General features: G+C 48.3%; 1 protein-coding gene across 1 annotated transcript in view; it reads right to left on the reverse strand.

The window, feature by feature from the left end:
• RHBDL3 (rhomboid like 3) overlaps positions 1 to 12831 on the reverse strand; it is a 51824-nt gene that overhangs the window by 19859 nt on the left and 19134 nt on the right. Inside the window, exons 3-4 of the mRNA XM_065647840.1 lie at positions 11693 to 11776; positions 182 to 340 (exon numbers count right to left, since the gene is read on the reverse strand). Coding sequence (XP_065503912.1) covers positions 182 to 340; positions 11693 to 11776 — 243 coding nt within the window. The remainder of the gene's footprint in view (positions 1 to 181; positions 341 to 11692; positions 11777 to 12831) is intronic.

The raw sequence follows: 12831 nt of genomic DNA on the forward strand, positions 1-12831 counted from the left end.
TCTTGGCTTAAAAGTTCAGTCCCCACTGAATGCTTCAGCAAGCCCATGCAGAGTGTCTGTGATGCAGGGACACAGAAAACATTGGTGTTGATAGAGGGAGGGAAGGAGTCAGCGTTTTAAGCAGAACCAGTGTTTTAAGCAGAGCCGAAGACTCATGGGCCCTGCCAACCAGAGCACTCACCAGGTTCACGAAGTCCTGGTAGCAGATCCTCCCCTCGGAGTTGCTGTCTGCCAGGGCCAGCAGGACCTCCAGCTTGTGGGGGTCCAGCTCCGAGCCATGTCTCTGGAGAAGGGAGCGAAACTTCTCGGTGCTGATGTAGCCGGTGTTGTCGGGATCGAACTGGGATAGGAGGGGAAAGTGCTAGAATTAACCATTCCATGTTACACACAGCTCTGCCCTCCTATGCATTCATCACCTGCTGCAGACCCACAGGGACCTCAGGGGCTGCTCTAGGCTTTGGTGACACCAAACTTTTGATGATCACCTCCACAAATGCCTTCAAAATGGTGCTTCCACTGCCTAAGAGCTCTCTATTTTAACATGGATCGGCAAGAAAGTCTTTCGGTAGGGAGCCAAGCAGATTAACCTCATGTCAAACTAAAAGTGACAAGGCAACGAGACGGCATTTTCAGAACATAAACCAGAGTCTTTAAAGGAAAGCCACAGGTGAAATTTGGAGTGAATCCCCACTCTGACCAAAAGCATCATGATTTTCCCTCAAACTAAGCAGTTCATCTCCTAAAAATGCCACTGACTGAAAAGAGATGGCTTTGCATGACTGTTCAAACTTAGGAGTGCTTCCAGCAGCCTCTATCCCACACCGAGCTCCCCAGGGCGCTCTGCACGGGGCCGCCAGCCCACAGGTGGGATCACCCCCGGCCCCGACAAAGCCAGCACTGGCACCATGCCGAGCGCGTTCCTTTTGTGCTTTGAAAACCAGGGGACACAAGCTGCCAGACCAGCCTGCGCTCGCTGTGCTGCAGCCCCATCTCCGCCAGCTCTCCGTTGCTGGGAGATTTGCCTTTGATTTCTCAAACTTGGCTGTGAGGACCCTGGTACTCACTGGCCTCCTTTTGTAGATAATGATATCAAGCTTGTTGGCTGGGCTGAATGGCTGTCAGGGGGCAGGGTGGTCAGGAGGGCGTCTTTTCATGGAAACGCTTGGGACATAAAAGGCCTTGGCAGAGCCAAAAAAGTCCTGACAGTCCTCGCTCTTTCCTAACAGAGAACAAAAGCTGAACAGGCGCCGAGCCTTCGATCTGACACAGCGCAGTAAAGGCTGCCTTGGCAAGGGAGGAGGTGAGAAGGGGATGTGGGAGAGGACGCAGCCTGCCAGCGGCAGGGCTGGCACCGCTCTGCGGCGAGCAGAGCAGCTGTAAACCAGACCCGCTCCAGGCACAGGCAGCTCGTTTAGAGGACGCAGTGCCCACGTGCGAGGATCTGGCTCCATCCCCTCCCAGCCCAGGCGCCTTTGTCCTGCTGCTCCTGGGGACGCTGCGATCACTGCTTTGTCGAGGAGGAGCTGTCTAACCCGAGATCACAGCCCTTTGCTGGAACGGGGCTGCTCTGCTGTTTTGTCAAAGCAGCAGCCCCTCTGTGAGGAAGCTGCTGGGGCAAGAGGATTACAGAAAACGAGACAAACCAAGTGACCTGTGGACAATCAGAGCTGGGCACTTTCCCCCACCCTTTGCCAAGGGCTGTTCTGTCCTTGCAAGGTGGCCTGGATGCACCTTCCTGGCAGCTGGCACCCAGAGCCAAAGGTGGATTTCTTCAGCTGTTGACTGTTAAACTAGGGCTTAATATTAATCCCTGGAGAAGTTTAGCTGCTCTACTCCAGTCAGCCCACTCTGATGCTTTGAGTTAACAGATAAAATTCTAAAACCAACCCCCAAATCAGGGCTTCTCCACTCAGGCTCAGCTCTGATGCATTTTGGCTCTTGCTGGGACTCCCAAACCAGCCCAGGTGTGCAGTGCCCGATCCCAGAGGCACAGATACCCAGGAAATAAAGTATTATTAGCACAATACCTGAGATAACCTTTCTCAAGGGGAATTTGCAGAAGCTAGGAGATGAGTCATTCAGTGAATGGATTTAACACCTGCAATCCCATAGATACTGCTGTGTTCATCCTTGTTTCCTGAAAACATTTGACCTAACCAACAACTTACTTAACTGCACCAATTTAACTATCTCTTGACATTTAAGATATCAGAACCTATCTTGTCTAGGACAAAACCATTTGATCTTTGGAAGCTTAAATGCCCCCCTATTTTGAGGGCCGGGGTCAGCAACTGAAGTGTGGAACTCTCCCTCCGCGCTGTGTGCTCACTGTTTGACTTCGTAGGACAGACCAATGGTCACAGCAGTGGGGAACATGGCTATTCCTTCAAAGGGCAGAAGAGATACAGACTTGAAGCACCCAGGCTCCCAAAGCACAAGAGAGCTGCTCAGATCACAAACCACTTTTAGAAGACTTTGTCCTGATTTAAAGCATTCCAAAAAGAAACATTTTGTTACCGAGAACAGAAATTACCCAACCACTTCAGAGCTTCAAACCAGCCCACAAGGACACACCAAAGACTCCAGATTCACTAGTGCTACAGCAGATAGGATCCCATCACTCAAGACAGCACTGTCTGTACCTGCTGCTGGCTGCAGGCTTTCCGAACGGACAGACAGCTGAAGCCTGTGTGGTGGCTGCAGAAGAGCCTCTGCTCCAGGCATGCTTCTTTCTCACATTCCTCCTTCAGCTGTCTTGCTGCTTGTCCCACCGAAACCAAACCAGTGGCAGAAGGTAGATAGTATTTTCAGTAGTGTAAACACGCCAGGAAGCCTGTTCTCCCTCTTTCCTGTTACTATGTATAATTTTATTTTTGGTACTAAGTTAATTATACTAATTAGAAATAGGTTTGAATTAAAGCAGTGGCTCTGAACAGCACGAAAGAGAAAGAAGTGAACAATGAACAATTGGCGTCTGAACTAAAAAGGCCTGTCCCAGAGCAGGACTAGACCACTGCTTCCACAACCTAGAGCAGAATGTTGTACTGTAAACCTCAGCTGTAAGGGAGTTCTCTTATTTATGTTTAAACAGGGTTTTTTTCAGCATATAAAGACCTTGTCTGTCAACACAGCACTCAAAATCCACCCCAACACTTCAAACTGCCTCAAACCCTGTTTCTGATACCACAACTAGCCACAAAAATCACGGCGTTGAGCTGGTCCTGCAGAACATGTGTCCCCACACAGGGCACAAACAACATGTGATGGCACACGCGAAACACTTGGGTCCATCAATTATAAAAGAGGCAACTGACCTTTGCTAGGCGTTTCATGTATTTATCCATGATGATCTCGTTAAGGGCCAGTTGTCCCACCAGCCCAGCTGAGCACCATTGTCTCACGGTGAGGACAGACGATGACTGGTCGCCAGCAGCACGGCTGTGCTGAGCCCCAGGTTCTGGAGCCCCAGGTGCTGCCCCACGGGGACAGGTCCCCAGGTACAGCCTCCCTGCAGCTCAGTCGCTTCCTTCAGCTCCCTCACTTCTGCCTCTGCCCGTCTACTGGGGCAGACGAGTGCAACACACCCGGCGCGGGGATGAGGAAGGCGATTTGCCCCCCCTCACCCCCACAAACAATAGGACACTAACGGCAATTTCATGCAAGGTTTCCTCTGCATTTCAATGACAATCACCCTTAACTCCCTTGATCCTCAAACCAGGCTCTTAAGCAAAATTGTAAATATGTTAATCACCATAGCAGCCATCTGACCCAGGATCTTAATTCCCTGGCCCAAAACAAGCTGTTTTTTCCTATTTCTTCATTATTTTTGAGCAGACACTCCATAAACTGAAGGCACCGCAGCAAAACCACAAGATGAAAATAAGAGGAGGGGGCCCCACAAACTCTGATGGAAACAGGAAATAAGGTTGATAAAATTAAATCTCAAATTATTCTTCCTCTTTAGTTAAAGACACATCAGCCACGGCTGAGTGAGCAAGTAGGGTGGAGGCTGGTGCTGCAGACAGACAATGGGTGTCTTGGGAAAACGCAGACATTTCACAAAGCGCAGGCAGCTGCTCCTCTCCTCCATGGCAAACAGCCCTCTGGGGCACCAGAGCAGCTGGAGGGTCAAATGCTGAACTGGGCACAACATGATGATCCTTGGCTGGCTTTGGGATTGCAGATATGTCGCAGGAACAGAGAATTTGCTACCACCCATGGTTTCCCCATTCAGGGACTCTGTACTGCCATGAAGAGGAGATATCACCCAAGCCCTAAGGCATAGGCAAGGCTCCAAGCAACTTCATCTAATTTGTAAGTTGACTTTGAGTTGGGTCAGACCCTTCAGATGTGAATCATTCTACGGCCTGGTGGTATCTCCACTTCTGGGAGAGACTGGCCTGGCAGTCGGGCCTCTTGGCACTGACTCCAGCACTGCTGCAGGCTAGGAGGTAGATTCTGGAAATAAATTGCCTTGAGCTTTAGCTTTCCCTCCTGTTACATGAAAATGACACCAGAAAGGAGCTGTCAATAGTAGGCCTGCTTCTTGTTCACATGCAGGTCCTTTGTGACTGACACTACAAATGGGGAGTCAGTCACATGCAAAATCTGTTCATCTCCAAGGGTCTCAGAAACCACTCTGAGCTTTGCTGGCTTTGAACTCAGACCATTAGATGGCACGGTCTCCGCAACTGAGGGATGCTAACAAGCTTTGGAAACAACCAGACCACCTCCAGCCTCAAGGGCCATGCTATAGTTAAATTAAGAGTCTCCAAGTCGACACATGGAATCGACAGACTCCAAGTTGAAGCTGTGAAAAGATGCTTAAGACAGGCATTGTGAAACTCTCCTCAGGACAGTCATACATCTTACCAGAGCCCATTCTCTACCTTTCTGGAGTCTCTGAGATCACGCTGTGAGTCTAAGCCAGTCTAAGATAAGTGCATATCCTTCCAGCTCAAAATCCAGCTTCTCACCATTAAAAGTCACCTAAAACAAGTTGCCTGAACATATGTGGTAAAACATTAGTGTTGGCTCCAGTGACCCACACTCTCTTCCTCTGTAAATAACGAATTTACTCACCACTGCCCAGACAATATGAAGTGGTTAAGGGCTGTCCAGCAGTACTTTTAGTGCATGTTAGATTGCTTTGACCTGAGGTGAACCCAAGGGCTGGAAACATCACCCAGCTCTCAAAAGCCATATTGCATTTCAACATGGATGATATACCTTCACTAACTCACCAAGCAGGGCCCCCAGAAAGCTGCAGTCAGAGCACAGAGCTACCCAGCTTCACTTTCACCTGGGCAGGGAGGCGTTCACAGCACAGATGGCCCATTACCTGGATTCAGGTAAGTGCCTCTCTGCATGCAGCTCATGGCAAAGTGGAGATGGTATAAGATTCCCTTTTCCTCAAAGAGCAGAGCAGTCTGGAGGACCACGTCCATCAGCTAGCTGGCTAATCTGTAGAGGCATTTCTGCTCTAATTTATTTCTCCTGCTATGTTAAGGTGCAAAGACAAGGAAAGCACCTACACTGCTACCATCTGTTGTTATCTTCTGCAAAAGCACTTAATCTAGACAGACAAGGGAAGCACAGATTCAACATGAATGGGAGAGTAAGAAGATTCAGGAGTGCACCACTGCTCAGCCAAGCAGACAGGAAAGTGGGCTTTGAGACCAGGTTTAATTCTTGGTATTACCAAGATTTCTGGAGTGAGCCCAGGTGCCTCTTGTAGTGCCTCAATGTCCCCACATACAAGGCACAAGCAACGTACCTGCGCCTGCGTGATCCAGCACAGTGACGGCTGTGGAGAGCTCACAGAGCACAACTAGATGATGGCTGCAATGGCAAAGGGCAACTAGTGAGCCACAACACCAAGCAGCACAGGGGGAATATGAACAGAACTTGCTCTCTGCCAAGGTTTCATATATAAAAACATATCGGACTTTCCAGAGCCAATGATGGCTGGACACCACACTGGACTCCTGGACTCCATAGAGGTTCAGACCCCTGGTCCAAGCCACCATGAACCAAGCAAATCCTGAATCCAGAGACCCCAGGAATTTCTGACCCACAGCTTGCTGGGGAAGCCTGTCATGTTCAGCTAGGTACCCAAATCCATATTTCTGTCTCCATACACATTTTTAATGCGACTCTCTCCCCGATCCTTCCTCTGCCCATGGGTTTCTTGCTGCAAATCCTTCCTAAGACACTAATGGAGGATAAAGCTGAGATGCATTCACAGGACTTGTTGAGCTGGCTTTCAGTCCCCTGCCATCTTGACAACCCACAACTCTGAGTGATGCCACTGCCTCTCTCCAATCAGCCTTCTGGCAGAACACTCACAGGAATCAGCCTCCAGTCTCAGCTGGGGAATTGCACACAGTGTTCAAGCCACCCGGAACTAAATTATTCAAAATATGCCACTGTGCTGGCTTTGAAACCACAGGCACTCCCCAGAAAGAAGCCAGAGTAAATAGAAGCTCCATTATCAGCAGCACTGACAAGGAAGGAGATGCAGTACTGAAAGTGAGGAGATAATTACATGATTAACGAGACAGCATGGATGGCAGGAGATGCCCTCCATTATGCCACAAGGCTTAATGCAAAGAGACGTGTTTATAGACCAAGCCTTCTCCAGGTCCACTTCTTCCTCTTATATTATTTATGTAAGTGCTTTAAGACTAACTGAAAGATGCTGAGGCACTCTAAAAAGCAGTGGGGCTTTTTTTAGGTGGAAATACAATTTTCGATCTTGATCCAACCCTGGGAACCTCACACGTTTCACAGGATAGAAGTCCTTAGCTGTAGCAACAGGCTGGGCAGGTTACAAGTCACATCTCTTCTATCAACAGCCCAGCTCTGGTGCTGACCATCCACACATTTCTGAGATTGTGGACAAGATGAAGCCTGCAAGAGATCACCTACTGACTGCCATAACCAAACCCTAACAGTTAAAACCTTTTCTTAAATCCTTAGGCAAGAGGTTTAACACTCTCTCCAGATCTGCTTGTCAGCACTGGCCCAGACAGTGTTATATGTACAAGTACCCAATCTCTTGCTCTCCCTTCTGAATTCCCCTAGTTTTCAGGGCTCCACAATCTCCTGAGGCAACGAGCTCTGCAGTCTAATTAAAATAAGACCCACTTTTCATCCGGATGGTGTAAGGCATTAAATATCAAAAGCTGAAAACAGCAATATCCATACAACCAGGACACACGATATTCTCATTTACCACCACATAATTATTGTTTATGTCTTTTCAGTCAGGTCTTATTGGAGAATCTCAAAATCTTGTATCAATATTAATTATATCTCTCAGGGCTTCTACATTGAGAGAGAATATAATGCATAAGCCACTTTTTTCAGAGCTGAAATGCAATACACTGTGGGTGGGATGCTGCATTTATCTGGACTACAAAACCCAATGGAAGGCATAGCATGCACAGTCAGCCTCGCAGCCTGGAGACAGACAGGCTCTGATCACTGTTGCTACAAGGAAATTAAGACAAACAAACACACAACAGTCAGAATAGTTGTTCAGCTGGGGCTGTATTTCAGGCCAAGTTTCTTCAGTCAGATCCCTGCTTACCCCCAGGTTAACTAAACGTACACAATCATTCCTGTAAAATTCACTGCTACTATGTCTCCTGTCACAGCAGCTTCTCTGCTGGTACAGATGAGGCAGACGAGTCTTCTCAATCAAAACAAGGTTTTGGTCTGATATTATCTGGCAAAAATAGCATAGGTGATGCCAGCACTAAATAGTCAGGAGTAGTTGAAATGTTTCTGTTCGGTATATGGACAAAAGCCCAATGAATTATCTCTGTCATACGATGATGATACATTTTCTGTCCCAGCAGTAACTGGAGAATGTTACATAGCAGCTGCTAAAGTTAAATGGTTTTAAATCAGCAGGTCAAGGTAACTTACATCTGAAAGATTTTAACAAGCCAGTGCTAATACTGATTTTCTGCAAGTCTGGGAACACTGGAGGAACATCAAGATCTGCCTTTTACCTTTCTTCCAGCTTTGAATCAGCAATGCAGCCCTTCCAACCACGGCTCCAAAACTCCAGCCCAAACATGGTGACAGGCATCCACACCACTACCAAAACTGCAGGTCTGTGACAAGAATTTAACGGGACAAAGTGGGTCTGCTAGCCTAATAGCAAACCACAGCAAATGAACAGATGACTGATATTGAGTAATGCATAATTGAAGGAGGACTGGTCTAATATCGGTCAGAATAGGCTACAGAAAACAGATTATGTTCAGTTGATATTATGTGGATGAGAATACAAACTTGGTGGTATTAACTGATTTCTGCAGGGCATTTGACTTCACGTGCAACCATATGCTTGAGCGCTTGTGACACAAACTCAGGCTGTCACACATTCAACATGCTGATGTCTGGCTGTTTGACAGGTCTCAAAAATAAAACTAAGCTAGAGAGCTACCATCACCTCCAGATGCCACTAATGGGGTCCCATGAGAATTCGATCTTGCCCCTACAGAATTATCATTAGTGACTTTGGAGAAAGCATAAGTCTGCATCATGCTCACGGATGAGTTAAGCAGCAGGTTACTAAGCATGAGCTGGGTCTTTTGGTAAAGCTGGGTGCTTGCAAACAATACATATTACAGTAAAAACAAATAGAAATCCATCTGGCCAGGAGCCAACAATGCCAGCCAGCTCACAGGATGGGGAATGCTGTCTGCACAAGCAGCCACTCTGGGGAAAAAAAATAAAGCCTTGTTTGTTATACCAAGTGTTCTAAAAGTAACGCTGCCTTCAAAAAAGGAAATGACCTGCAGGTTTGTAGATGAGGTGACATTACCTCTGGGTTTGGCACTTTCTTACTGGTATAGTCTGACTGGCTCCACTGACAGGCTCATTTTGTTAGCTTATGAAAGGGAAGGTTAAGCAATGACTTGATCACTGTCCAAAAGAACCACAAAGGGAACAGAAATTTGGCAGCAGAGGATTCTCCACTGTGACAAAGGTATAATCCCATCTAGGGGCTAGAGGTCAAAGAAGGGCAGCTTTAGATGAGAATAAGTTGATTATTTTTACCATTAACAAGTGAAACGTCTCACTAACTTCACGAGAAGTTTTACAATTGAACTGCAAGTTTTCCTAGGAGATGAGGTGAGGCTGAGGTCAAGCAGAAGTCCACTCAGAAAACCTTCTGGCCTTCATTTGCAGAGACTAGACAATCCCAATGGTTCCCTTGTGACCTGACTGCATATTCTTAGGGCTCAGAAAAACTTAAGTCAAACAGATGCATTTAAAGCCTCAACTAACAACTACCATAAGACATGTATAGCCAGAATGACCCACCTATATGGGAATTCAAACCACGTTTCTGGTTAGAAAAACAATCACAGAGCAAAACTGCCACTAAACAGACCGGGAAACACATTTTACTCATACTGATTTTACATCTGGCTTTGCTCAGTCATGGGGACTAGAAGCTACCAAAGAAACTCCTCTACTTTCCAAGCTAAACAGGAGCAGAAGATAATGTCAGCCTTGTGAAGAGGAGACAGAGGTATTGTGGGATTCCCTGCAATGCCTTGTAGGCACAGGTGCTACGCTGCAATGACACAACCATCTCAAAAGCACTCCAGACAGACTGGTTCCAAATACAGCATGGAGCTGGGAGTATTAATTATTACTCTAACCATTTAAACACTTGAGAGCAAGCCATCCTTGCATCTTTCCAGGGTGATCCCAGGGGTTACGTCTGCAGTAAGGAGCCAGACTGCTGCAAGCTGTGGTGGTGCACGTTGTTTCTTAGGAGATATGCCCAAATCAGCCCTGGATGGCACCCAGACTGCAGGTTTCCTAGACGGAGGACTGCAAGGGTAAGGTCTGCAGTGTTTGCACTTTCGCAGTGTTTGCTGTGTCAAATATACTTTGGTTTAAGGGTAGAAGAGATTTTTCCAAGTGCCAAAGGTGCACAACTACAAATCAGAAAAATCAAGCCACATTTTTGGCTTCTTATAGGTCCTTACTGGATACAAGGGACAAATGCAAGCCAAGGCACAGGGTTTCTAGAGTTCTCTTTGCACAGTTTTCAAATGCACACAAAACTTGTTAGAAATTTTAAAGCAAATAATGACTCAATAAAGACTCCACAACAGGAATGCAGGTAACTTCATAGGAAGAAGTGCCACCCATGCAGGTGCCTAGCCCAAGCCTGACGGCTAGAACAGAGCAGTTCTCCCTGCAGGTGACAAAACCGGGCTGGCCTGGGGCTGGCTGTGCCCTGCGAGGTGTGGGCATGGTTTGAAATGCCTCTTGTAGACAGTTATCAGAGGAAAGGCTCCTTCTCACAGCACTGACAGAGCCTGGCCCTGCCTGAGCCGTGTTAAGGGCTCCTCACTGCCACAGGAGCCAGCAGCCGATAATCCCTTCACAGTCTCCAACGCAACGTTGCGCTCGTCCCGTCACTCACACTTGCACTCTCACAGAGCCCTTTCCCTTCCTCTGCCTCATTTCTGCCGCCTTTACTGAGCTAATCAAGATTTCTCATGTGGACAGGGCTCACGCATGCTTTAAAGAGCACCTGCTTCCCCTGACAAGCCTGTGCTCTCTTCCCAAGCTCCAATATTCCCCTTTCACTTGAACAGGCTGGTTTGAATGCAGTTTAACCGTTCAAAGCTGAAGCCCCCATGGCCACCAACAGGCAAGCAGACCTCCCACTTAGTTTTCCTGCCACACTGCAGGAAAGAGACCTTCTCCTTCACTAGGACTGGGTGGATATCTGCACACAGCCGGCACGGGGATCAGGTGTGCAGCAGGTTGGGGGATCTTTGGCAGAGGCCGAGATGAGCCTTGCCGAGCAGAGCCTTGCCGAGCCTTGCCGAGCCATGCCTTCCCGAGCAGAGCCTTGCCGAGCAGAGCCAAGCACTGCTGAACCGAGCCTTGCCGAACTGTGCTTTATTAAAATGTGAATATATATATATATATATATACACACAAATACATGTGCCCATAGAGACTATTCAATCTCTGTCCCTGGAGAACACCCAAAAGAAAGGTTCTGAGACACACACCAAGGTCATTGTGCCCTGCTCTGGCACTAGACCAATGACACACACATTTAACGGCCGCCTCCCGCATGTACCACCAAGAAAATGAGTCCCTATCGTGAACTGGAGGAAGCACGGGGAAACTGCGCTGGCAACGAGACACGTCCATCCCTGTGCCAGCGGGGTTACACCGATATAAACCAAACCGAGCCTTGCCGAGCCCTGCGAGCCTTGCCGAGCCAAGCCCAGCCTTGCTGAGCTGAGCCTTGCCGAGCCAATCCAAGCTGTGGAAGCAGCAGGGAGATGAAGAGATCAATGTGTTTGTGCAGGCATAGGCAAGCTCACAGCAGCGGCACAAGGCCTGGAAGGGTCTCCAGAAAGGCTGCTCTGCCAAAGCTGACAAGCTCGAGCACTGCAGCTTCACAGGCCAGTAGAGCCCCTGAAGAACCATTACTGCAAATAGACAAGTGTCTTGCTTTTCCATCTGCCAGCCTGGGCACAGGCAGACCATGTTACATATGGCAGCAGGGGGAAGGGAAAGAGAATATGAATAATTCTCGATTCAGTGAAAGAAGTCTGAGCTGTGCAGCTGCTGCAGTGCGAGCAAGCCCTAACAGCACTAGCTATTGCTTTGGGTCAAGAGATCATACCGTTTCAGCCTGCTTCCTGACTGGTGCTTCATCCTGGCTGCTTTCCTCTCCCTTTAGTGCCTGCCTGCAGGAACAGCTAGCTCTCTGGAAGAAATCCAAACACCAGGAGGAGAGGTTATATGTGCCTGAGGGAGATGACAACACAAGGCAGGTCACTGCTTAGTCTAAAAGCATTCAAGCAGGGTCAACACCTACTAAAAATAAATACATAAATACACACCCCCTGTACAGGAGAAGGATTTCCTCAGATGGGACAGCCAGGAGCTCAGGCATGCTTGGAGTTCCTTGAATCCGCGTCTCTGGGAAACTGGCAGCTCTTACAGCTGAATCAGACAGAGTTGTGCTGCCAGCGGCTGGGAGCTGACAAGCCGTCCTCCTTCCAGGAAAGGTGGCAGTAGCACCCGTGCTGTTAGGGACCCAACTGTCACTCCCTCCCCATCCCGCAGCCAGCCTAGGAACTCTGGTTCTTTTCTGCTCCCTAAATCTAAGTGTCCCACATCAGACAGCCGAGGCAAAGCTACTACCGCAGGCTGGTCAATCTTCTTATGCAAATTAACTCAGGGTAATTGGGACAGTTACAATGAATCCCTGACAATGTTTGCCTTTGTGCACACCACTGGTAAATATAGACTGAGCTGCTTTCTAAGGATAGGGGGTGAGGGGACAGCTGCACTGAGGGACAGCAGCTCAGCTTCTTAGAGGGACGATAAGGAAGCAAGCACTGTTTAAACCCAAGGATGCTCTCAGAAGTGTGGAGCTGATGGGCAAGGAAGGAGACAGATGCTACAAATAAAAGTTGCTGGCTGGAAGTCTCAGAAATATTCAGGGAAGCACAGCCACTGTGGCAGGTCCATGGAGCTGTGCCCCACATTACGAACTTCATTCCACAGACAGAAAACTTCCACAGCATTCGTCTGGCTAAGGATCTCAGCCCACGGGATTCAGACACGCAAGCAGAGCTCCCACCAGAGCCAAGACTGGACACAGCACAAACACCCACCCAGAGCAGTTGCAGCCGGTCCCAGGCTGCAAGTGCACAGTGACTGGCTCCGGCTCGGTGACTCCCGCGCTGACGGCTTTGCCTCTTGGTTATCTCAGCACGCTTCAGCCCCATGAATCTCATATATATGCTCTACCTT

This window comes from Caloenas nicobarica, chromosome 18 (assembly GCF_036013445.1).
Source record: "Caloenas nicobarica isolate bCalNic1 chromosome 18, bCalNic1.hap1, whole genome shotgun sequence".
Classification (NCBI taxonomy): domain Eukaryota; kingdom Metazoa; phylum Chordata; class Aves; order Columbiformes; family Columbidae; genus Caloenas; species Caloenas nicobarica.